This window comes from Schistocerca piceifrons, chromosome 5 (genome assembly GCF_021461385.2).
Source record: "Schistocerca piceifrons isolate TAMUIC-IGC-003096 chromosome 5, iqSchPice1.1, whole genome shotgun sequence".
NCBI lineage: Eukaryota > Metazoa > Arthropoda > Insecta > Orthoptera > Acrididae > Schistocerca > Schistocerca piceifrons.
This window is the reverse complement of record NC_060142.1, coordinates 541635071-541661789: the sequence shown is the minus strand read 5'-3', so window position 1 is coordinate 541661789 and position 26719 is coordinate 541635071. Positions and strand designations below refer to the sequence as shown.

The 26719-nt window shown below is 42.9% G+C and overlaps 2 protein-coding genes across 7 annotated transcripts in view; one reads left to right on the top strand and one right to left on the bottom strand.

Annotated features, from left to right (window-relative positions):
- Positions 1-8399, top strand: part of LOC124799126 (serine/arginine repetitive matrix protein 1-like) — a 76140-nt gene extending 67741 nt beyond the window's left edge. The window contains exon 5 of the mRNA XM_047262663.1: positions 7792-8399. Coding sequence (XP_047118619.1) covers positions 7792-8399 — 608 coding nt within the window. The remainder of the gene's footprint in view (positions 1-7791) is intronic.
- The window catches only part of LOC124797867 (myocyte-specific enhancer factor 2), an 896186-nt gene that overhangs the window by 122315 nt on the left and 747152 nt on the right, over positions 1-26719 (bottom strand). For 4 of the 6 annotated variants that reach the window (XM_047260953.1, XM_047260948.1, XM_047260947.1 and 1 more), the window contains one exon: positions 21732-21762. The gene's annotated coding sequence lies outside the window, so the exon portion shown is untranslated. Of the gene's footprint in view, positions 1-7789; positions 7931-8067; positions 8133-21731; positions 21763-26719 lie in introns of those variants that run through there. The other 2 variants (XM_047260952.1, XM_047260951.1) reach the window with 2 other exon arrangements.

Here is a 26719-nt window from a genome sequence, read left to right as displayed (position 1 = left end):
TTGCATGCGACGGTGATGGTTTGTAAATCGGGTGCAACCGCATGCTCTAAGCCATAATCACAAAAGTCACCGGGTGGCCATATGTGAGTCTCTGCTTGCTCCTCACCAACTGGCTCGTGAACAACACCTGGTCAAGTGAAATGGTGTCTTTACGCTAACGTATGGCAAAGAAAGGAATGATTGAGCCTAGCCGGCCGCTGTGGCCGAGCGGTTCTAGGCGCTTCAGTCTGGAACCGCGCGACTGCTACGGTCGCAGGTTCGAATCCTGCCTCGGGCATGGCTGTGTCTGATGTCCTTAGGTTAGTTAGGTGTAAGTAGTTCTAAGTTCTAGGGGACTGATGACCTCAGATGTTAAGTCCCATAATGCTCAGAGCCATTTGAACCATTTGATTGAGCCTAAACAAAGCACCGACTCCCCGTACAAAGACCTGCGTGGCTCCACAAAAGATAACGTTATGCACATGGTGGAACAGCAACGGTGTGGTGTACTACAAATTGCTTCCCCGAGGTGTAACAATCACTGCTGAAATTTATTGTCAACAAGTGAGACGTCTTGCAGACGCCATCCACCAATAACCACCAGAAAGACTGCGTGAAGTGATGCTTCCTCACGATAACGCACGCCCACATCCTGCTACACTGACAAAGAACACTGTACATTAGTTGGCTTGGGAATCTTTCCGTATCCACCTTATTCACCTGATATTACGTGCTCAGATTTACATCTTTCGCGCTCTAGCGAACAACTTTCAAGGAACCTCTTTTCCGGATAAAAACGTGCTCCGAACATGGCTCGACGAGAGTTCTTCACCTCAAAACTATGTGATTTATAAAGTCGCGGAATCGAAATTATACCCCAGCGTGGGCAGACTATTGTAAATAGCGAAGGAGAATAAAGTACTAATGGCTAAAGTCTCTGTTATGTGTTTAGGTTGTGTTATGAAGAAACGCTAACTTTAATATGTATAGAGTCATTGAAAAATAAACGAGCCGGAGGCTCTAAAATGAAAAGCGCTGAAGGGATCGTAATGCCACGGCCTACGAAAGAAGGTGTTGTCCCTATAGGAGCGACGAAGCACCAAACTTGCCGCTAGAGTGACATAGACACACACCACGCGCGGACAGGTGGGCAGAGTAAGCACGCACCCGTTGCACTCAGTCGTGTAGAAAACAGAGGATTGGAGACTCCAGAACGAGAGTAAACGGGTGCAGCGCGTTTCCTGAGAGCAGAGGGAGTGCAGGAACGGAAATTCATAGAAGAATGGCACAAGTGTACGAAGACCTCTGAATGTCCGTTGCAGTTCCGACGCTCCATCCGACCTCTGCGGCAACGGCTGCGGCCGTAACTCGCTGGTCCTCAATAATGAGGGCATCCACCTGCCGGGAAACGGTATCGGCAGTGCGCTGTGGCGTTTCAGATCGTGTGTCAGTCCGCCAATGATATCCGCCATTCCTCGAATCGCTTGTACCATGCCTTAAAGCTTGTAGCGGACATGCAGTGTTCTTCCTACACTTGTGCTATCCTGCGATGATGCATCAGGTAGCGCACTGCATCCGTTTGCTCTTCTCCTGGTGCCCCATTTCCTTACTTTCAGCACGACTGAGTGCAGTGGACAGTCGACCTGTTCACTCTTCCGTCACATGGGTGTGCCACCACATCCTTCTTGCGGCGAGTTTCGGTCCTCAGCGCTCTTACAGGGACCAAGCCTTCTTTTGCAGGCAATGGCATTGCGATCCCATCAACTGTTTTCATTTTACAGCTTCTGGCTCGTTTCTTTCCAATGACCCTTATGTACTGACGATCACTTGAGAAGGTGGAAATTTTTAATTCACCAAAGTATAAAAAATTATACGAAACACACACACACACTTGTTTATTTGCACCGATCGAAGTGCTGCACTGGTTAGCACAAAGAACTCGCATTCGGATGATCGCCTGTTCAAACCCCGTCCGACAATTGTGAGTTACGTTTTAGGTGATTTTCCGAAATCGCTCCAGGTATATGCCGCAGTGGTTCCTTTGAACAGGGCATGGTCGATTTCCTTCCCTATACTTTTGTAATCCAAAGCAATGCCGCATCGAATTGTAGTTCAAAAGTTGAGCTTACTGTGCCAAGAATATAACTGGAATATCTGTACTGATAAGGCAAAAACTAATGTCATTTAGAGGAGTCAAGCATATAAGACTAAGAATTTTCATTCGTGGCAAGATAACAGACAAAGAAAGAAATTTCAGCTGTCTTGGAAATCAAATAAGCTGTCTAAAAGACCAAGATGTAGATAAAACAAGCTGGAAAATTGCAATATATGAGCAAACAAAGAAACTAAAATTAAATTTAAAAAACTCTGGCACCTGCCGTACTTTTCTAAGGCTTGAGACCTGCACCTTTATCAAACGAGAGATGAATATGATTCAAGCGTCTGAGATGACGTTCCTAAAAGTTGTGAAATAATGTGTAAAGCTAGACAATAAAAATGAAGATCTTACAAAAGATAACTGTTGACCCAATAAATGATATAACAAACGAATAAAGAGGTAAATAGAAGGACCATGTGGTATTAACCACTACGATCGACATAATGTGTAGCATATAGGAAAAAAAATCCTTGGAAGACCCAAGATGAGAATACAAGGCTGAACCACAAAGAAGGAACAAGCATACGTTTAATCCTGACAGTGGTGGTGGTGGTGATGATGATGATGATGATGACGTTTGTGAAGTCTGCTTGGGAGTCAGCTTATTCTAATTGCACAACGACCAATAAATACGCATGAGTAGAAACAGTGGTCTTCTTCACTTGCCGGGCATATCAGCTACGCCAGCTGGCTCTAAACTATCGCATAAGACATTGTCAGCCATTAACTGGATCAGGATCAGTCATGGTGATGCGATTCGAAAGATAAACATAGTGCCTTCCTCAAAGTCTGATTGTCGCATCGAAAGATAGATAATCCGTCACATCACGCAACACAGCAACCTGACGGCAAATGTGAACATTCACAAGATTTTCTGACGACGATACCAAGTGCAATTGATTATATTAAGTACTTAAGAGACCGAATTGTAAATTTTGTGATTTTCCGTAATTAGTATCAATTGTTAGCTATGCCTTTTCGTCATCATCATTTACGAAAAAAGTATATTGAAATATGTAATTGGGCCAGTTACTCCAAAGTAATTAAACAATATTTCCTCACTGTGAGTGATGAAAAAAATTCCGATCACAAACGTGATAATTAAATTTTTCTCTACAAAAAATTTTCATAAATAGGTTTTCAAAGTCACACCTCTCTGACACACGAACAATTTTATAACCAACCGGTGAAAATGGTGAAAGCGTCTTCTCTATACGTCTGTGGCGTGATTTTAAAAATGCTAACTAAAATACAATAGAGCTGATCAGAAATCTAAGAACTGTCTTCTGCTTGTCGAGCATGGTACCCTAAATTTTCTCAATTCTGAGAGAAATTATTTTCTATGTTACTGAAATTAAGAGAGGAAAAAACAATGATTAAATGATTAATAATCCCCAGCGCGTGAATTATCGTAATCACAGGTATATGAATTTCGTCAGTTATAAGCGATGCAAGTGTGCAGAGAAGCTGTCATGACTGAACTGCAGCCGAGTAATTGTAGGTACAGCTCTGCGGAGTAATGACGAAGTACGAAACCAAGGAAAGTGAGGTATGTAGGCTTGAACACTGCCATCGTACTTTTATTTATTTACATTTGATATTTGCTATTCCTTTTCTCACCGCGACCTGTCTCCCATTTTTATTCGATGTAAGGAAAACAAAAGAAACAAAACAAGAACTGCCACCGACAGCGCACCGTGTTTAATTCGAGACTTGTATCTGACTATTCTGTATAAGGCGCTTTTGCTCTTCCACGCTGAAAATTTTTTTTCTAAAATTTTTGGCGTTGCCTACAATGGAAGACCGTTCTCTTCATGAGAACGGGTGCTTCTTGTTGTACTTTCACTTTACGGAAACAGCAGGTGGCGGTTGTATGTGCTGTTCAGAATGCGACGCTTCCTCCAATTCTCGCCGGACACGGCCGCCCAGAGCCGGGAGGCGCTACCCCGCCACGTACCTCTAGCCCTGACGGCGAGAGCTGCGTTCTGCCGCGTTGCCAGGCGGACGCAGTCGCCAGCGCGCCAGCCGAGTCGTAACTTCTCGAAAATTCGGCGAGCAGGGGACAACACGCTTCGCTGGGTTCTTCAGAAATGACGCTGGGGGAAAGAAGTAGAAAGTGACGAACTAAGAATTATGCACGTTCACGACGCTGTCAAAACCAACTGTAACGTGAAACTACATCTACATCTATCCTCCGAAATCCACCTTGCGGTGTGTGGCGGAGGGTACTTTATGGACCAGTGTGACTCATCCCTTCGTCCTGCTCCAGTCGCGTATGGTTCGCGGGAAGAGTGATTGCCGGTAAGCCCCCAGTGGACATCTTCATGGCGTTTTCGCGAGATACACGTAGGAGGATGCAATATTTTGGTTGACTCGTCTAGGACTGTACACTCTCGGAACTTTTACAATAATCCACGCCGTGATGCAGATCGCCTCTCTTATAGCGTCTGACATTGGAGTCGACTAAGCAAATCCTTGACGCTTTCGTGTTACCGGTAACGAAACATGCTGGCTGCTCTTCTTTGAATCCTCTCTATTTCCTCTATCAATCATATCTCGTACGGATCCCAGACTAACGGACAGTACTCGAGAATTGGTCAAACGAGGGTTTTGTAGGCTACTTCCTTTGCTGATGGACTACAGGCGATTAATTTTATGTGGCAGTTCCGCTTCAAATCGCTCCGCATGAAAAATACTAGATATTTTATGGAAATAGCTCCTTCCAGTGATTGTTACTTCAATTTTGCAATGATACAATAAAAGGTTTCTTCTGTCTATGTATTCGCAATACTTTACATTTTTTTTTTTTAGCTGAGGGTCAACTACCGCTTCCTGCACCAATCGTCGATTCTCTTCAGATCTTCCTCCATTTCACTACAATTTTCTAGCATCGCGACTTCATTGCATACAACAGCATCATCCGCGTAAAGTCTCATGCAACTTGCGACGTCATCTACTAAGTCATTTGTATATGTATGTATATTGTGGTAAGTAATGGTCCTATAAAGGTCCCCTTGGGTATGACCGAAGTTACTTTCAAGTCTGAAGGCTTCTATCCATTAAGAATGACACGCTGTGTTCTGTTTGCTGGAAACTCTTCAATCCAATCACACTGTTGGTCTGATATTCACACGCTCGTATTTTGTTTTCATTAGGCGGCAGTGCAGAACTGTATCGAATGAGCTTCGGAGTTCGAGGAACACGGCGCTACCTGTGCGCCTGTATCCACTGCTTTCTGTGTCTCGTGGACGAACAGAGCGACCTGGGTTTCACACATTCGTTGTTTTCGGAACCCGTGTTGATTCCTAAAAGCTAGCTCATAGGTAATAGATGTTAGTGTCTTCAAATAAATTTGCAACGTTATCCAAGATCGTGTTTTGCAATATTGATAGTGTTGAGAGTGTGAACTGCAAAAGAAGTGAAGATATCTCCAGTCGTAGAAAGGGACGAGCTTTTCCAGCCGGGTGGGATGGGGGAGGGGCCAAGACAGGACAGGGCGCTCGGCAAACACGAGGCATGGAGCTGATTTGCTGTCACGGTGCTTGCTGAATTATGAAAGGCATGTAATTAAATTAAAGACAACAGGCAATCCTACCTATAGATTTCGTCGGCTCACGACACTTCCGATATCCACAATTTGGTTCATTTTGATGAGCTCTGGTTGTAAATAAAACTGTGTTCCGCTAATAACCACCACGCTGCAAAAACGGTTTTTCTCACCAACGAAGACAGATAATTACGTGCATTTACCATATACAACCGCGTACTGGTAACAATTCGGAGTTTCCAATTCTCTGCATTCAGCAACGTGAATTCAATGTGTTCCGTCAGTTGCTGCCATTACGGCACATCACATGATTCCAGCGAAACAATTGGCGCTAGTGTGACGAGCAAAAGTCGTGTTTTGTGACGCATTCGCAGGCAGAAAGAAAAATCGGCGAGGAAAAAATGTTTTATTGTTCTCTTTGTCAAACACTGTACTAGCCTTTGTTCTAGTGAGAGGAAAATTTCAACAGAGCGACGACGTTTATTAAAAATGATATTCGGCATTATATGACTTGCTCAGCTTCCTGTGGTACACAAGGAGAAGAATGCTGTTACATTGGTAGTGCACTGTACAAAAACGTAAGGAGAGAGGTAATAAAAAAACCTATGCTCAAATACTGGAAACCTGAGGCATTTCTTTCTCTACTACATGCAAGAAAAATATTAATGATGAGCGAAAAGGAAGAAAGGAGGGTTTAGACCCCAGAAAAGAACTCTTCGGAATGAAAAAGAAAAAGGAAAACAGAAACGAGGGCATAAATCGGAAGTATTGAAGGCAGAGTACAAGATTATAGATTATAATGTATAATTCGCATAGATACAATGTGCCACACTCATGTGTTACCAAATTTTATAACGTGAAAGCAGTCATTTGGAAAGATCAACATCATTATTAGGATCGTAGCGCGGGAAAGACGACAAATCAGTTTCCTACCCTATACGTAATCCGATAGGAGCGATTCGCCACTATAACATTCTAGACTAACGCACAGCCGAATGATAGAGATCGCGTACGGCAGTTGGTCTTGGAATGGGTTACACTGGGCTCATAGTACTTTTCAGTTTTGTCACTCCGTTTCTCCGTTTTGTATCGCAAGCAAGTCGCACGTTCGACAATTGGGTGTGCACTGGGTGGTGCTGAATGTGCCATTGCGACGAAAATATAACGTGGTGTAATAAAGACGTGTGATCCGCGTGCACATCTCGAATGGGCGCCGGACAAAGGCAGGAGGCTTTCGAGACCGCGCACAAAGCGGGCGGCACAAACGCACTGCCGCTGCTGCACAATGTCCTCAGGAGCCGCGCCACAACAGAGGACACCCTACCCCCACAAAGACAATAACAACGCATCGCGAGCCTGCGTCCGCACTCGCACCCATTTTACCCCCGCCTTTCTCGGAATAGCGCGCTTATGTTAAACTGACAAAACGTGAATACATTCGAGTGGCTCGTATGACAACGGCGATGCTCCCTTACAGCTAAAATAAAGCACGAAACAACAAAGACCACCGAGGCTAGAATGAAACAAAAAAGTAAATAAGGCAGGAGTACACGTTACGAAACAATTCAATTGTTCTGTAGAGCACTGCAGACATGCAAACTTTTATAAAGTAAAGTGCAGTCGCGTTAGTTCTGTCGCCGTGGCAGAAAACGATACACAAAACTAAATTTAGAAACACGCGAGTTAAAAAATTTTTGTGAAAGGTGAGTAGCGTATGTCGGGATGGCCATTTGATGCAGATAATTAATGCGATGAAAGTTAATAATGTATAACCAATAGTTCTCCTAAAAGCAGAATAACTGGTCTTCCGTAAAATTTCCGAAAAAATAATTCTGATGAAATAGGAATCCGCCACTGGGTGACACGTAACGACGGAAACATCCGTCCATTCTGTCTGGAGTAAAAGTTGGGCTCTGCAGCCGCGTGTCCGTACTGCGAATGATACATTCCTTTGGCATCTAGTAGTACGGCGAGAAGAAAATCGATGTGCGCGTTCCACTCGAGAAAGTCGCGGAAGGTCCGACCCTGAGGAAGTTCGCAGAAATCACGGCGGGGGGGGACGGGGGGCAGCATTTTGGGCTGAACCACACAGGCGACTAACTCACAGCAGCGCGGCGGGTCCCCGTCGGTCCATGCCGAGAGCAACAGCGACCACTGCGGCCGGAACAAGTCGCGGACAGAGTGCGTCCGAGCAAACAAAAGCGGCGACGTCGCAGTATCGGGGAAAGTGAAGAGAAGCCGCGGTGCGAACGGCGCGCGCCCCGCTCCGCCACTGGCCGGCGGCCCGGCACCGCAGGCGCGGCCTCGCATTCATTAACGGCCGAAAAGTTCCCAAAAATAATTGTCAGTTTCAAAATAAATCGGCGCTATCCTGGTCGCTTACCTGACCTGCGCTGCGGGCTGCGGCGTCCGCGTCCGCGTCTCTGCCGTCGGCGGCGGTGGCGGTGTGCCCGCGCGGCGGCGCTGCGCTCGCCGGCCGCCCCCCACCACCGCGCCGACGTCGGCGCCTTACCTTCCCCCGACCCGCCGCGCCCCTCTCCCAGCGCCGGCACCCCCCCTCCCCCTCCCGGACGCCGAGGCGCGGCCGTCTCCGCAACCCCTTCCCGCCGCGTGCGACTGCCGAGCGCTCCCGACTCTAGCCGACAGTGGCCGACGCGCAAAAGTTTTCCACACACTCTCAATGTCAAGCTGCGTGCCGCAGAGCTCTCGTGCTAATTCGTGGTTAGTTCTGACACCCTGATTTAATTTCCTAGCGTTTTTCACGGCTCGATATCCGCTCACTGCCTGCTCCAAGACCGACAACGTAAGCATCGAACTACTCACCTCCTTTCAGTCCGTACCTTTCGAAAGCGGCTTGACATAGGAGTCTTATTCTCTCAAAGGGTAAATTTTGTTTTTCTCCAGAATTTATTTTCAGTTTTCAGTGGAGTGTACGCTGATTTGAAACTTCCTGGAAGGTTAAAGGTCTGTGCTGGGCCGGGACTTTCGGTACATGTTTCGTTGACTATAGTTCGTATCTCTCCTAAGATTCATCATGCGTCTTTTCTCTGGTATTTCAATCTCGACTATATTACTCGTAGACTGACGGTCGGAAGCGACTCTGTTACGTTTCTTAACATGTCCATTGTCAACGGCAAACGTTGTTTCTAGCCGACATCGATCGAAGCGCAAAAATTTTCCACCCTCTCTCAACGTCAAGTGCATGTCGGAGCAATCTCCTGATAATTTGCGGTTAGTTCTCACACCGTGATTTAACTTCCGAAGGCTCGATATCCGCTCAGCGGCCTATTCCAAACGACGACACCGTCTGCATCAGTTTTCGGATGTTCTCTCAGCTGCGTGCCACAGAATTCATTTCCGCCCGAAGGAATATATCTTTCATTCATTACAACTGGTATCTCTGCTAAGAATTATCGACTACTTTTGTTCTTGTGTTTCTGACGATATTTTCAATTTCGATTATGTTTTGCGTACATTGAGTCATGTGCTGCTTCATTGTCACTGGGGAATATCGTTACGGATCTCATTACGAACAACATTATGTTTAATGCGTAGTTTTATATGTCCAACTGATAGAGCAACAGTCAGTTCAAGGCTTCCGGATGACCCTCAGTCAGTCATCAAGATACGTAATCAAGAAAAATATGTTAAGATAATACATAAAAGATAAATACAGATGTAACTACATATGCTTTCCCGGCATATCAACTGATGATATTCTTCTCGGTTCAGCAGCCGGATCGTGCAGAGATCTGAACACAATATTTCCACGGTCCACCTGGCTGCCGCCTTCAGAAGACAACGCTGTATGCTAATACAGCCGGAACTGATCCGTATCTTAAACGACGGCTCTTTTGTATGCCGTGAAAGGCCTACAGCACGTGCGCTACAAATCGTCACTGTTGTCCCCAAACGTAAAGGAACGTACAACGCCCCAATGGTGAAACCTGGCACAAACCGGTGAATTCCTGTCGAGTACCATTTTCAATGTAATTCTGCCGGCTGAGTCAATGATAGTTTTTTATCTTATAAAATAAGGTTCGCAATCTTACTTAAAAGGTAACTCTAGTCTCTATTTATAATGTCTGCCAGTCTAATTCTTTAAAACATAGTTCCAATAGCGAAGCACGGGGGAATCCAGTTATGTCACACCGAACAGTGTTTGTTTGCGCCTCGGTAAGACAGTGCTTCGCGGAGGCCGATTTCTCAGGCTGCATCAAAGTCTATGGCGCTTGTGCTTAACACATCTGTGTTGAATGGGGCGAATTTCCGACAATGGCAAGGGGTTTTGTAATTCTAGGTCATCTATTACCGAGCCAACGAGCACTCTGATCTTGACTGGTGGACGAAATACGCTTCTGTTATTATATCAGGGGCTTACGCCAACTCAGACGCAGAAAGCTTGACACGAGAGCTGCATCACCTTAAGCTCGTGTTCAAGCAGAATGGGTACACAGACAGACAGACAGACAGAGAGTTGTTACTGCAGAATATTTCTATGGTAATTATTACCAGCTATTTATGAGAAATCTAAACGCATTGCTGAACTGTCAGACAAAAAGAAGTAGTAGTTTATGCAGATTTCAGTGTAGATAAGGCAAGATCTGACTTTACTGAATACTACAAAAAATACTGTAATATTTTAAGAAAAGTCGTTAAAATTTCATGAAGTACGAACATGCTGACAGAAATTAATAATGCAGATAATAAGATTAAAACTATATGGAATATTTTCAAATAGGACAGGCAGTCAGTGTACAAGACACCATAATAAACTAAATGACAATGTTGTGAATGATCACAAGTCGCAAATACTTTTAACAATTACATTCTAAATGTGGCAGCAAAAATAGCATTAAATGGTTCAGTTGTAGCAGCAAGAGAATATACTAAAAATGTCATTCCACAAAACCAAACAACCAGAAGCAGTACCGAAAAATTTATAGAACTACGAAAATTCTAAAAACGACTCTAATTGTGTTGGAATTTCTTTCAGAACTCTGAAAAGTTGTTCTTACTTAATAAGCAATTGTTATACCTCTTTATAGGAAAGGTGACAAAAAGGAGTCAAAAATTTATGTTCTAACCTGCTTACTAACATCGTTTTCCAAAATATATGAAAATGTAATTTACTCAAGAGTAGGCTGAAACATAAGGAGAAAAAATTTACCTATCACATCACAGTTTGGATTCCAAAAGTGTTACTGAACCGAGAATGCTATTTACACTTTCACTCACCAAGTGTTACAAACCTTAAACAATATAATATCGCCAGTTGGCATTTTTGTGATCTTTCCAAGAGGTTTGATTGAGTGGATCATGTTAAACTAACAGAAAACTCAAAGTTTTATGGAATTGGTGGCTTTACACGTAACTGGTCTGAATCATATTGAGAAATAGAATGCAAAACGTTGTGCCGAATAGTTCAGACAATGTTGGAAGCAGCGAAAATTTTAGTGACTGAAGACTAATCACAAAGGGAGTCGCACAGGGTTCAATTTAGTGTCCACTCCCGTTACTCATGTAAGTGAATGACATTCTAGTTAACATTCAACAAGCACAACTGGTACTTTTTGCAGACGATATTAGCGCTATAATAAATTTCATTATTGAGAATGAAATAGAAGACATTGTTAATGATGCTTACCAAAGAATCATTCTCTGAAAATGAATTCTTTTTAAGTTCTGAGAAAACACGTTGTATTCAATTCTGCACAACGAATAGAGTCGTACCAACAGTTATTGACGTATGACATAAACAGGAGTCAATAATCAGGCTAAAATACCCCAAATGTTTGAGTGCACATACAGGTTAAACACTTGAAATGCAAGAAGCATATTACTGAACTTCTCAAACAATTAAGTTCAGCTACTTCTGCTCTTCGTATAACTGTTAGACTTGGAAACAAACGAATCAGCCTCCTGACATATTTTGTATATTACCACTCAATAATGTCTTATAGAATAATTATCTAATAACTCACAAATTAGCAAAGACAGCGCTGACTGCATAAAAGCGAGCGGTAAGAATGTGGTGTTCACCTGTGGTCGCCATGTAGGTACCTCTTCAAGGAGTCTGGCATTTTAACTCATATTCGCTGAAGAAATTCTTTATAAATAATCCAATACAATTTGAGAAGAATAGTGATATCCATATCTATAACACTAGTGCAAAAAATTAACTTCATTACCTATTATGACGGCTGTCTGTATCTGAGAAAGTAGTCCAGTATACAGCAACAAACATTTCTGATCATTTGCCAGTGACATCTGACAGGTAGCAAAGCAAGTTTTAAATCTTTTTCTCCTGGACAACTTCTATTCTGTAGACGAATTTCTATTTAAAACCTACTAGCTTGTAAAAAACGGTTTTTAAGCGCAGCTGCACGAATAAGACTAAAAACTAACGTTTTTATTAATGTCAGCACTAATCATGTATACATATCCTGTAAAGTGACTCGTTCCCCATCATTTCGATAAAAGAATCGTTCAAATCATATGTGGAACACGGAACGAACTAACTTAACAGATCTGTCGTGCCTTAGAGTTTTATTCTGCGCCAGAGCCATTAGAAGAGGTATGTAGATCGGTGGCTCTACAACTATATGTTGAGAACATATCTGCAAAAACAGGAATAATTTTATAAAGATGGAATATCAGAGGCATATTTCATTCGCCAGCCAAGATTGGAGAGCTCGTTGGCTCGGTAAAAGATGACGTAGTATCTAGAAAGCCCTATGTTTACAGAATCCACAACTACATCTACTTACATACTCTTCTCGTATCTTATCTTCGTGTTGGTGGCAGTAGGAGCGTTTTGCAATCAGCATCAAATGCCAGTTCTCTAAATTTTCTCAATAGTGTTCCTGTAAAAGAACGTCGCCTTCCCTCCAGCGATTCCCATTTGAGTTCCCGAAGCATCTCCACAACACTTGCGTGTTGTGCGAATCCACCGGTGAAAAGTCTCGCAGCCCGCCTTTGAATTGCTTCGATGTCCGACAAGGTACGAGTCGCAAACACTCGAGCAGTATTCAAGAATAGGTCGCCCTAGCGTCCTATATGCGGTCTTCTTTACGGATGAACCTCAGTTTCCTACAATGCTTCCAATAAACCTAAGTCGATCATTCCCTCCCTACCACAACCCTCACATGGTCGTTTCATTTCACATCGCTTTGCATCGTCACGCCCAGATATTTAAAAGACGTGACTGAGTCAGGCAGCGCACTACTAATGCTGTATCCGAACATTACAAGTTTGTTTTTCCTACTAATCCGCACTGACTTATAATTTCCACATTTAGAGTTACCTGCCATTCATCACAACAACAAGAAATTTTGGCTAAGTCATCTTCTATCGTCCTGAAGTCACTCATCTTCGACACATTCCCGTACATCACAACATCAGCAGCAAACAACCACAGATTGCTGGCCACCCTGTCCGCCAAATCATTTATGTACATAGAGAATGATAGCGCTCCTATCACATTTTCCTGGGGCACTCCTGACGATGCTCTTGTGTCTGAGGAACACGAGGACAACATACAGTGTTCTGTTACTTAAGAATGCCAATGTGAGAAAATCGCACCACTCTATACTTCGATGCAGCATGATAAACATGCCTTCGCCGAACACTGCCTTACCGAGTGACACACGACGTTTTACGATAAAACACAAATGGATGCCCCTGCGTCTCGCTATTGAGACAAGGAAGCTATCGAAATTAGACTGGCAGACAAAATTATAAATAGACAAGGGTCACTCTTTAAGTAAGATTGAGAACCCTGTTTACTCTGATTTCAAAAAACAACTGTCACTGATTCGGCCAGCAGAATATGTTGAAAGTGGTACAGGACAGCGATTAGGTTCTTCCCTGGTTACAACACGGGGGCGCTGTACGTCAACTTGCGCTAGGGGGCAGCAGCGACGATTTGTGGCGCACTGTGCTACAGGCCTTCCGCGGCGTATAAAAGGTCCGCCGTTCACGCTACGGATCACTTCCGGCGAAATTAGCATACAGCACTCCCACCTGAAGACCACTGCCAGGTGGATCGTGGAAATACTGCGTTCAGATGATTGCATAATTTGGCTGCAAACCCGAGAACAGTGCCATCAGTTAAATAGGTAATTACGGTAGCCTCAAAAAAAAAAGGTACCCATAGACTGTGACAGTAAAACACGAAAATTAATCGGCATCTCCAGAAAAAGCTGCATATGACGATACTGTGATGACAGCGAGTAGCAGCGTTTTGTTTGTGGGACGAAACAAAGAAGACATGAAGGAAGATCAAGGTTTAACTTCCCGCTGACGATGAGACCGCTTAGGACACCGTACAGCCTCGGATTGGACAAGAATGGGGCTCGAAACTTTCCACGTAATTTTCAAAGGTACCATCCAGGCATTCACTTCAAGCGATGTGGGGGAATATCTTAGACTGGAGAGATACCACTGGACTTTCGGAAAAGTATCATCCACACAACGCCGAAGATAACAAGGGTAAATAAATGCGATGACCGCCGCTACCATCCAAACTGCTGTCAATAATAATAATAGTTTTATGCGAAAGAATGGGAAAGAAAATTATGGATCTCTTAGAAGACAATAGTTCGGATTTAGGAGTACTAAACGCACGAGGCATACAGTTCATAGGTTGCGCTTGAAAATTAAGCCAAGACGTAAAAATCAAGATTTCTCCACAGGATTTGTCGAGCTAAATATGCGTTCGATAACGTAAAAGATGTCTGAAATTCTCAGAAGAAAAGGTATAAGCTAGAGAAAAAGAAGAGTAATGCACAGCATGTACAAGATCTAAGGGGAAGCAATAAGAATAACCGAAGAAGAGAATTAAAAGGATACAAGGCGGGGACTACACATAGTGAGCAGGTGCGAATGGATGTGGAGATGAAGTGGCTCGCACAGGATAAACTAGCGTGGAGAGCTGCATCAAACTGCGTCTGAAGACGACGACAACAACAAGGCAGTGTGCTGGAGGAGGAGGAGATTAGTGTTTAACGTCCCGTCGATCAACGAGGTCATTAGAGACGGAGCACACGTTCGGATTGGGGAAGGATGGAAAAGGAAAGCGGCCGTGCCCTTTCGAAGGAACCATCCCGGAATTTGCCTTAAGTGATTCAGGGAAATCGCGGAAAACCTAAATCAGGATGGCGGCAGGTGTAGCCTTCCTAACAGCACATAGAAAAAAACTGCGACGACAATAAGAAGAGGTTTCATGAGTGGGTTTAAAATGCAGGATGAAACAGTATCAGTGATAGGATTCGCTGATGACATTGTTAATCTGAAACTTGGTGGTAGATTAAAACTGTCTGCCAGACCAGGACTCGAACCTGGAACGTTCGCACATCTGCTATCGACTGAGCTATGGAAGCACGACTCACGACCCGTCCTCACAGCTTTATTTCCACCAGCACCTCATCTGCTACCTTCCACCTATTATCTGGTGGAAGTACAGCTGTGAGCGAGAGCCGCGGGTCGTGCTTGGAGAGCTCAATAGGTAGAACACTTACCCACGTTGGAGACCCGATCCAGCACAGAGTTTTAATCTACCACCAAGTTTCAGATCAGCATTCACTGTGCTGCAAAGTGAAAATCCAATCTACGAAGTGAGGAAAAATTACACGACTGGTTAAACGGAATGGACAGTCTAATGAGCACGGAATATGGAATAACAGTAAACCAAAGAACGACGAGACTAATGAGAATAGCGAGAAATTTAACATCAAAACTGAGAAGCATGTAGTAGAGAAAGTCATGAAAATTCTGCTAACTTGAAAGCAAAATAACGTATGACGGGCGAAGCCAGGAGGACATTAAAAGCAGACTGGCACAAACAAAGCGACAATTCCTGGACAAAATAAATCTACTAGGATCATGCAAAGATTGGAACAGAAGTGAATCGGACCGTTTCAGGGGTGGTGTTACAGAAGCATGCTCAAAGTTATGCGGACTGGTGAGGTAAGAAATGGAGATCAGCGAAGAAAGCTAAAACAGTAACTAGAAGAAGGATTACGATGCTAACACTAGAATTAAGGTATCATGAAATAAACTGCATAGTACTAGATGGGACCGTGGAGCGTAAACCTGATAGGGTAAGACAGACATTCGAATATATCCATGTTCGGTGTAAATTCATCTCAGATGAAGAGTTTGGCACAGGAAAGGGCTGCATCAGACCAGTCAGAATTCTGTAGACTCGAGGCACGTCTCGAAGCAGAAATCTTTCTTTGCGCTGATAAGCCCTTCCCTTCATCAGTGTAACCAGCGACACCCGCTGTTTGTTCAACAACGCGTCGTGCTGCCTACCCTTACGCCACTTAACTTTATTAATGCACGCACAATAGCCAGGATCTGTGTTATATTTCTGCATCCATTCTGTGGCGTTGTACTGACCCAACATTCTGGAGCGAGTCATGGGTTATCGTCGACGATCGAGACAGATACGAATTGTTGGTCACTCAGCAACCGTCACTATCTCGAGAGGTCCTAAAGACTAGATTCACTCTCTTCCTCCAGTAAACGGCTGAGACTACATTCCAACAGGAAACAGCTAACCGCAGCATCTCGATGTGACCTTCACAGCAGAGAAGTAAACACGAAGTTTCCTTTCCCTGTCTTCCTGTCAAGTACGTCGCTAACTGGATACGACGACTTGAGTCGCCAGCTGAGCCCTCAGTTTCCCGTGGCTATATGTACTAATAACTGAGGACCTGTGTGCTAGAAGAGAAGCCTGGCAATAAAAACTCTGGAATTACACAAACTCTTCGATTCGCAGGCGTAAAGCATAAGAGAATCTATTTCAAATCGTGCCATTATCACACGTACTCTGTGGTAGCATTTAACGCTATAACCCGAAACTTCAATCGATTATTTACATCATTAGTTTACAACAGTGGTATTGGTGTGATTGTCTGTCGATTACATCTTAATGGCCTGCCACGCATTGTAACTATATTTTATTTAGTACAGGATATTATGAGCATAAAACCACCATTTACATGGATGAAAACCGTCATTCCTGCCACTAATGCAAACTTTTCGCTGTTTCAAACTGTTTCTAGTTTTACGCTACGATGTGCAAATCGTTATTCGGTACTGTCAGTGCTCCACGTCGAAATTTTCAGTATTTTCCACGAGATACAGAAACTGAGCGAATGAGGAGGAACGCGAACTGCCATGAAGGTAGGCTCTGTGGTGACAGTCCGTGTGTTCCGCAGACCTCCAGCTAACGGTGTAATTACGATGCGTGTTCTGACTGGTTATACAGCAATGCAACGCCCTGATTTCCTGAGCGTAAACAATTTCAACACCTACCCCAAACTTGCTCGTACCTTACTTGTTACGTTCAACTCGCAGTTATAACAAATTGTCACCGGGTGTTGCTGAGCCATTCAAACATTGTACTGCCTCCACGTAAAAATATCTAATGCGCAGTCTTATGATATCTACATGTGCAACAGTAAAAACTTCACAAACTGTTCGTCTCGACTGACGAAACTGGTCGTCTCAGCTTCCTCAATACCGATAATTTGTTGGGAAAAAGGTGCTAATATGAGGAAAGAAATGTAAAAGAACTGACTCACATAATTAAAGAGCAATATCCTGAGCATCGGTTTGCTACGGAAATCTTGAACACATTCTGACTTCGTATATAATAAATTTCCTTGAGACAGAGCTTCTGTCCACAAATCACAGCGTATTTAGAAACCATCGTCCGCGCGAAACTCAGTTTGCCCTTCCCTCATAGTTAATCCCACAACATATGGACGGAGAGTAACAAGCAGAATCCGTATTCCCAGATTTACAGAAAGCGTTTGATACGGTACCTCACTGCAGAGTGTTGACGGTTTAGGTTTCCAGATTTGTGGGAGGCTCAAAGTCTTTCTAAGTAAAAGAAGCCAGTATGTTGTCCCCGACGCCGAATGTTCATCAGAGACAAGGGTATTGTCGTGAGTGCCCCAGGGAAGTGTGACAGGACCATTTTTGTTCTCCGACTAAAAGAAGACATCGAACCAACTCAGAAGCGTGCTGCTAGGCTTGTTAGTGGTAGGTTCCATCAGTACGCACGTATTATGGAGATTCTTCGTGGAAATCCCTCGAGGAAAGTCGACTGTCTTTTCGCAACGCACTAGTGCGAACATTTAGAAAACCGGCATTTGAAGCCGACTGAAGAACGATTCTGTTGCCACCAACGTACATTTCACGTAATGTCCTTGAATATAAGATTCGAGATATTAGGGATCGTACGGAGGGCTTTAAACAGACGTTTTTTTCCCCGCTATGTTTTCGAATGGAACAGGAAAGGAAATGGCTAGTAGTGCTACAAGGTACCCTCCGCCATACACCGTACAGTGATTTGTGGAGATTTATGCAGACAAGAAAGCATTCAGTGATGCTAGAACTGCTTCCGTCCGTTACTACATAGCAAACTGTTCTATATCCTTCGCATCTTTGCCAGGCAACAGCTCATTTTCTTAAGTATGTGTAAACACCTTTTGTAATAGTGATTAAGAACTTAGTTCGGAGAAGAATTTTTATGACTTTTGCCTTAAGAAATTATGCTGTGTGACGATTTCACGAAAACGTATAATAAGGGTACGTGATACATACCATCGGGATAATTTTCTAAGCAACAAGTCATATATGCGATGCTACATGTGCCCTTTCATGTTGTGAGTTAGATCCAACCGATCGCAATTTGTAACAAGCAGTAGCGTCCATATAACAGGGATGAAACGCAACTGATCTCTATCTGCCACGCTCTGGCATCAAGGGACTCCACGTACGCAAACCTCGAAAGTTTCTCACTGCTTCTAAGGTGAATTGAGAATCTGAAAGACGACAAAAACTGGAAACCATTTCTGCATGACTACAACCTTTACGACACAGAAGAAACTTCGCAAAGCTGTTGCAGTAAGCTGGGGAGATAGGTTAGATTCCCGGGGTTGGCAAGGATATTAGCTGTACTAAATATGTGGGTCGGTAGCGCAGGTTCCTTGTTTGTGCAGATAGCCAGATGTTGCAGTAAGTACGCATCACTAACTGTAGAGCTAGATTTTTGTTTTGTACATTTCATTTCCTACCGTAGAGCAGTAAGTCGGGCTGTATGAGAGCCAGTTCTTTACAGAACTCTATTCTTTTCAGCCAAATATCAGGGAGAAAGTATTAGGGTAGTGGCGTACGCAGTTTTTTATGAAGGCAAAATGTCCCACACAAAAATGTGAGCTGCTAGAGTGAGTACGTGTATCTGTTCATTTTTGTTGCATGGTAGAGTCGAGTACTTATTCGACATGTATATTAAACCTAATGTAAATACAGGTACACGGTTCTAATGTACATGCAAGTATGTGCGAGTACGATGAATATTTTCACTTGTGTGATGCAACTGATTATTCCTTATCATGGCGGGTTATCAAGCCTACAATAAATCAACCAAGAAAAACTCAGTACACATCACCACGAATTTCACAAGTAAAATAGTTTTTCACGTAATCTGTTCATCACAACGAAAAGAAACACATTCCTCAAACAATAGGTTTCCCCTAGTTTGCCGGCCAGAGTGACTGGGCGGTTCTAGGCGCTACACTCTGGAACCGCGCGACCGCTACGGTCGCATGTTCGAATCCTGCCTCGGGCATGGATGTGTGTGATGTCCTTACGTTAGTTAGGTTTAAGTAGTTCTAAGTTCTAGAGGACTGATGACCTCAGAAGTTAAGTCCCATAGTGCTCAGAACCATTTCCTCTAGTTTAAAAAGTAAACAATCTGCTTTCAGCGTAATTTAAAGACCAGCTGACGTCAAAGTAATACCTAAATAATATGACTAAAACAACGCTAAATGCGTCTCTAAATGGAGTTCATTTGTGTCTGTCTGTATTTCGAGCGCGCTTAATCCGTAATCCCAGCGCAGATGTTACACTTTACATTGTCACAACACTACAAACATACATTTAAGATTATCGGAACAGCTCGTAACGAAAAGGAGCAGAATTACATTAACACAGTAAATAACTAAACACCTATACGTTTCATAATTTCAAGCTTTAGAAGGCAAAGGCCAATGACGTTGGCGAAACCTCAGTATAACCAATTTGGGTAAGAGAATGAGCGGACCTAAAAATCAAAAACATGGAAAATAAAAAAGGCTACGCTTTCTTATTATCTTTGGCACTTGTGCAATCTGGAAGGATTTACATTGTCACGACACTACAAACATACATTTAGGATTATCGGAACAGCTCGTAACGAAAAGGAGCAGAATTACATTAACACAGTAAATAACTAAACACCTATACGTTTCATAATTTCAAGCTTTAGAAGGCAAAGGCCAATGACGTTGGCGAAACCTCAGTATAACCAATTTGGGTAAGAGAATGAGCGGACCTAAAAATCAAAAACATGGAAAATAAAAAAGGCTACGCTTTCTTATTATCTTTGGCACTTGTGCAATCTGGAAGGGCATCTTCATCCAAAAGCGGTAAAAACCAGCGACTTCTTAGCCATTTGTTACTTACTCAACAGCATGTGCGAATGATTTCGGCAGATTAGCGTTTAATGTGTCGTTGACCATTGATAATTAAAGACTGACAGGAAAAAAAATGAGTCGTCGTCTTCTGAATCTAAACATGCATTCAGTAATCTATGGAAACAACAGGAACTAAAAATCGACGGATGAGGTTTTGAATACCGCTGCTTCAGAACGCGGATCGAGGACGATTTGGAGTTAGGCTCCCTTCACGAAGGTGCCTAATGCGTTAGATAAAAAAGAAAAATAAAGATAGCTCGTTATGTTTCCACATTATTTATAGTGAACGATAAGATCGCTATGCCTTCTACGGTGAAAGCAGATCATCTGGCCGTTTCGCTAAGACGAGTCGCGCATCAGCAGTATTTATAAGGGACGTTCAAAAAGGAAGGAACCGGAGGTATAATTACAGAAACCACTACCTGTATGTTATAAGTATTGACCCTGGTTGTTGAGACACTTGTCCCACTGTGACACAAAGCGGTATAGGGATGTCTCGTAAAATTCCCGGAACTGCGATGTCAATCAGTTCCGCACGTACAGCTGGACGTCGTCGTCCGAGGTGAATCGTTTGCCCCTCAGAGCCTTTTTAAGGGGACTAAAATTGGCGTAATCACAGGGAGAGAGGTCCGGACTGTATGGAGGGTAGCCGAGAACCTCCCATTTGAATTTCTGTAGGAGTGTCGCGACTGTGTTGACCGTATGAGGCTTTGCATTCTCGTGGAACAGAATGACACCATCGGTGAGACTGGCTGGTCGTTTTGATTTGATCGCTTGGCGAATGGTGGTCAATGTGTGTGAGTAATGCTGGGCATTCACTGTTGTCCCGCGCTGCAGGAAGTGAATCAGAAGAGGGCCATCTTGGTCAAAGAAGAACGTCAGCATAAAATTTCCGATTCACCTCGGACGACGACGTCCAGCTGTATGTGCGGAACCGGTTAATATCGCAGCCCCGGGAATTTTATGAGACAGCCATTCAACGCCTTGTGTCACATGTGTCTCAACAGACAAGGTCAACACTTCTAACATACAGGTACTGGTTTCTGTAATTATGCCTCCAGTTCGTTTCTTTTTCAGCTGCCGTTATATTAAGCATGCTAGTATATAATTTAGGAGTGTAGTTAACTTCATCCGTTGTGTTTGTAGTGGGCTGTGAAGAAACACGGCCCTGGAAATTCGAATTGCAATTTATCTTTTATTTAACAGAATTAATTCCAAAAGGAATCAGTCACGGGCAACGCTGTAGGCGAGTTCGACATTATCTACGACAAAGAATGCTTCGGTGCAACAACAGTGTTAGGTTGTTGACTAATTTCTCATAGAGAAAGTACTGCCACGGTGAAACATATTCCTCTGTTAGTTTCATGTGTGTTTATACTTTAAGAAATTATCTAAAGTCACTATATATTTAATGTTGACAGTGCTTCTTTTACCATGTGACCCACTCACTACCATAAAGCACGTATACATGTGGTGTAGAAAAACGAAAGGTAAAGTGCAGTGTTCTACTTACACAGTCTGCTCGTACAACGATGTCAGGCATCCTGGAAAAAAGAAGAAAGAACAGTTCATTTCGAACACCCACACACTGCATAGCACTAGATAGCATCATATTACATTTAGTACATCTATAGGAAGAGATCTTGAGGAAATCATACAAGCTTGCTGGGAGGTTGTTCTAGAAACAGGCAGGCCGAGGCTGGTTGTCGCGGTTTAGGATCTTGAATTTTTGAAAAGGAAATGTTTACAGTTTCCGTTTATGTCATCATAATGTGTATCCTTGGCTACATTCCGTCGGAATAAGTATTTGTGACAACATGCCATGACTGCAGGTTTGTTGCCACAGACATCGGGGTTGGCTGTCAAGGGTTGGTTAGAGGGAAAAGAAGACATTATTTACTAGAAAAATGGCACTAAGAATACAACAATCAAACAATGACATCGATAAAGCGCTGACACATAAATCATTTTAGGCACTAAAATAATAATTTAAATAAGAATGAAAAAATAGACGACGATGGCGTAATACTTCTTTCTTCTCTTTAATACCTGTCTTGTTTACTTTCATTCTCGCTATTTTTAGCTGCTTTTCTACGTAGACATTTCAGTGATTTCTTTTAGCTGCATTTTCAGCTGTTTTTTCGAGCTCTCTCTCAGCTGGTGAATCTGTTAAAATTGCGGTATCTCATTTTGGGGAGATATTTCTATCTGTATTTTTCCTATAGCCCGCCTTTGGTGAAGATCCTGCTACAAGAGTTGACTTCCGCACACTGGGGAGCCCATATCGAGGTTCATCTTGGTTCTCTTGAGACATCTCTGGAAGCTGTTTGTTTGGCTGTTCCAAAAGCTGCTTTGCAAGCTGTTTTGGGAGCTGGTTCACAGGCTGCTCTCTATATGTCACAAAGCTTGGTTCAAAATCAGTATCTGTGTATACGTCACAATTTAAGGGATATATTCTTGTGGGCCGAAAACCTGACGAAATATTCATTGAAAGAGGAATATTACATGGAGACACTGCAAGAGGTCACGAACGAGAAACGAGTTGTGATACATCGTCAACTGTTTTCGTTCTCCCTGAGGTAGTTACCGCCAACCGACACAAGCTGAGTTTTAAAATAGCTTGAACCGCTCATAGACAATGCGACCAAGAGCCTTTAGCTTATGCAAACTATGTGTGGGGAAAGATAACAAGACGATTCCGTTGCATTTAGCCCTTCTATGCTGAGATGGTCACCTCTGGTTTTCCTAATGAAGGAGCTGGGTGTCAGTTTAGGAAACCAGCGGACCAGTAATCTCCGTGACACCCATTATTCTGTCAAGATTTAGGACCTGTAACAGTATCTGCCACGTAAATATCAAAAGTATTGATTTCTTTTGGCATTAAACCATAGTATACATCGGCTGCTTGTAGAACGTACTGCTTCAATTACTTCTTGTCGTCACTGGAAAAAATAACTTCTCTCTTTGGAAAATAACTAACGGTGGTGGAATGCCGAACTATTTCTTCGTCGTTAATTTCATCTTGGGAAATTATCTTACGATATCTTATAAACGCTGGATAACTGATTTGATAATCAGTTGCAGCTTTACGAATCACTCACTTTATTCCTCCTTAACTGCTGCAAGAATTATGCCTGGAAAAATCTCTCTTCAGTTTTCCTTTTTTTAATGATTTTTCAACCTTTTCTACCTCAGACAAGCGAAAAACCTACTAAAAACATTGCCGGGGGTAGGTTGTCATATGTACAACCATCTTCGGAATATTTGTGATAGCCAGTCCCGAAAAGACATTTCAGACAAAATCCGAGCTAGAAAAACAGGCTGTGAACCTAACCTCAATACTGATACGGAATAACATAGTGCAACTGTTAGAAAATAATTGTGATGTAGACTTCACTGAATATAAAGTTAATAATAAGATTTAGTTAAATCAAGACATGAATACTTACGGGTGTAAAAAACAAAAGACCAATAAAATCCAGAGAACAGTCGCCAGAACTAGAAATTGCTTACACTCGTAATATTGTTATCGTACTGTGGTTTAAGTTTATAACGCTAGGTAGCAGCAGCGACTGAGAACTAAGAATGGCGACAACAAATCCGTGTGACAACCCACCCTGATGGGTCGTGGTAGAAAAAATGGCCTGACAGTGGCAAGACATTAGCTTGGCAGCATAAAATCAGCATGTGAAACTTAGCAAAACTAAGTATATTACTCCTGCGAAAGACTAAACCAAATAGTGTTGGCTGTATTTTCACAGCGATCCTTACATAAACGCACTGTCAAAGTTTTGTAACAAGAAACTAGGGCGAGTAATGATTCATATTATGATTTCATGTTGATGAACAGATTAGCAACTGATAAGGATATAACACACAGCACTGCGTTTCATTAAATGCAAATGGTCATCGATTAAGATATAAATAAAAATGGCAAGAGTCACGTCACACGAATATTTTAATTAAACTGGTCGACGATATGGAACATGATTACAGATACGCTAGAAAGTGGTCAGAAAAAGTTGCAGTTTTCAGTCAGCTAGTAGAACACGGGAAAATCGCAGTATGTGTACGAAACAACCTGTTCGGAAGACTTTGGCTTATGTAAATTTCCACCATAATGAACATGAGAGAAACTGAATTCTTATGAGAAGGGGAGCACTGGTTGTCGACCGTTTTTCAACTTGTGTGACCATATTCCGAAACAATATACTCTAGAGGACACTAGAAACATATTTTCTGAGATTTCATGAAGGTTTATGACAGTTTGCTGTCCAATCTAACGAGATCGGAAGCTTGTTAACTTACACACGCATAATCTGATGGAAATGGTACACACGTAGATATGCTGCTGGCTCTAAGAGACAGTCCGCAGCTGAAAATGAAGGAAAAAACAACATATTCTTCCTCATCTTACCTGCCTGTGGCTTCTCACTGTCCATCCGTGACTAAGGCAAAATGATCTTTCCATAATATTAGACCTATTGCTTTGTCCGTGCTTGTCAGTAGGCGGCAGAGGAGAGATAAAGATACTGACGATTGACGAAAGATATTAAGCATGATTTTACATGGATAAATAATTTTGGTCACATATACCCCAAGAGATTGCTGGTTTACGGAAAGGCGATACAAACATAAAGAAAACTAAGAGAAATAGAGAGAGAGATAAAGAGAGAGAGAGAGAGAGAGTTTGACCAAGAGAAATTACGAGCACCGCCAAGAAGCAGAGGTGGCTTTAATTCCTCTTCAGCGTTAACATGATAACGAAAACAGAGCGTACTTTAAGAAGAGCTTCAGTACGTGCACAACTCTTTTCACTAAAAGGGGACATGAACACGGGAAGCGCGTGTCCACAGTATCACGACTGAAGAACAACAGAAAAGCCATTACTAAGACTAAAAGAAATCATAAGTAATGATTGCAGAGGAAGAGGCAAGCGTTAAGCTCACAGGGCACCTTCACCAACCGAACCTCTTCCATTTCTTTCATACTTATACGATTTGAAAGTCAGTACCTCCACATCCATTTCTTAACGCAGTACGAAACAATTGTCAAAACAATTCGAAGAAATCGATTTTGAGAACTCCCGAGCGCTGGCTGTTACGTAAAAAAGTAAAAAACATTTCGAACATATTAACAGTGGCATTAGTATTGAAATCGATAAATGGCTAGTTGCAACTTAAAAATATCTATTTGAATTATATACTAGTATTTATCCCTTCTTCGCCTTTTTCTTGACCATATCGCTTGTCTTCAAAGGGTCGGCATGTTATTCTGAATCTGGCAATGTTGGTGGTCCAATCCTTGTGCCTCGCCCCCCAATCCCCTCTCGTGATGGAATTTGTGTACGCAATCTCTCTGCGTTTATGGTAACTTTGACAATAAGTGCGTGAACCTTTTCGAAGTGTTTGTGAATCGTGTAGCTGAAGCCGGTGTTCAGCTGGTGGGATGTGGGACACCGCATAAAAACCACATCCAGGCTGGCCGGCAAACCGTTTATCGTCGCTAATCCGCCTGGCGGATTCGGGCCGAAGCCGGCGTGACTCCCCGAATCCCGAGAGTCGCTGAAGAGGAGATGTGACACCAGTGACACATCTCCTCTTCAGTGAATGAGATACAGAAATATGTACACGTGATTTTAAAATATGAAAAAAATGTGCTCATTTACGAATGGTTTATAAATTAAAATACTGGACTCTTACACCCTGTTTTTCTTAAAAAGTAAAAGCCGTCTTTCTTTATGATAACATACCTAAAACTGTCGTTTTGCACTGCTGGTGATCACGGTGGTATAGGATTTGATACCGTCAGGGTGTAGAGATGGACGAGAAATGAACTTTATTGCTTTTTAGAAAGAAGTGGGTAGTAAGTAGTTGGTGTGGGTTTTTGGAGAAGAGCGTTTTGGAAAGGATGAGTGATGGATACGGAAAGTGAACTGCAGAGACTTCCTCCCCACTTTCTTTCTCTCTCTGTCTCTCTATCTAGCTCTCACTGAGATCGAACGAGACAGCCTTAAAATGAGTGCGTAAATGCATTTTGTGTCATGTGTAAATAAAGTCCGTTTCACCCACATTTCTTTACTGTACGTGGACACGCACAATAATTTCACGGTTCCCGGGTTCGATTCCCGGCGGGGTCAGGGATTTTCTCTGCCTCGTGATGACTGGGTGTTGTGTGCTGTCCTTAGGTTAGTTAGGTTTAAGTAGTTCTAAGTTCTATGGGACTGATGACCATAGATGTTAAGTCCCATAGTGCTCAGAGCCATTTGAACCAATAATTTCACGTCGAAGGGGGCGAAACAACAGTTCATTTCCTAACCAGATCAGATTAGCTTTCGAACGTCCAGTGATATCTAAATCAACATATCCTAGGTCGATGGACTGGTTCTGCATCGGCCGCAGACAATTTCTGCAAATGACCATCCGATTCCTGTGTTTCGATTCTTCCGGTGAGATCCGGTCAGATACGAAGTTCACGTCCCTCCTCATCGAGTTAAGTTAC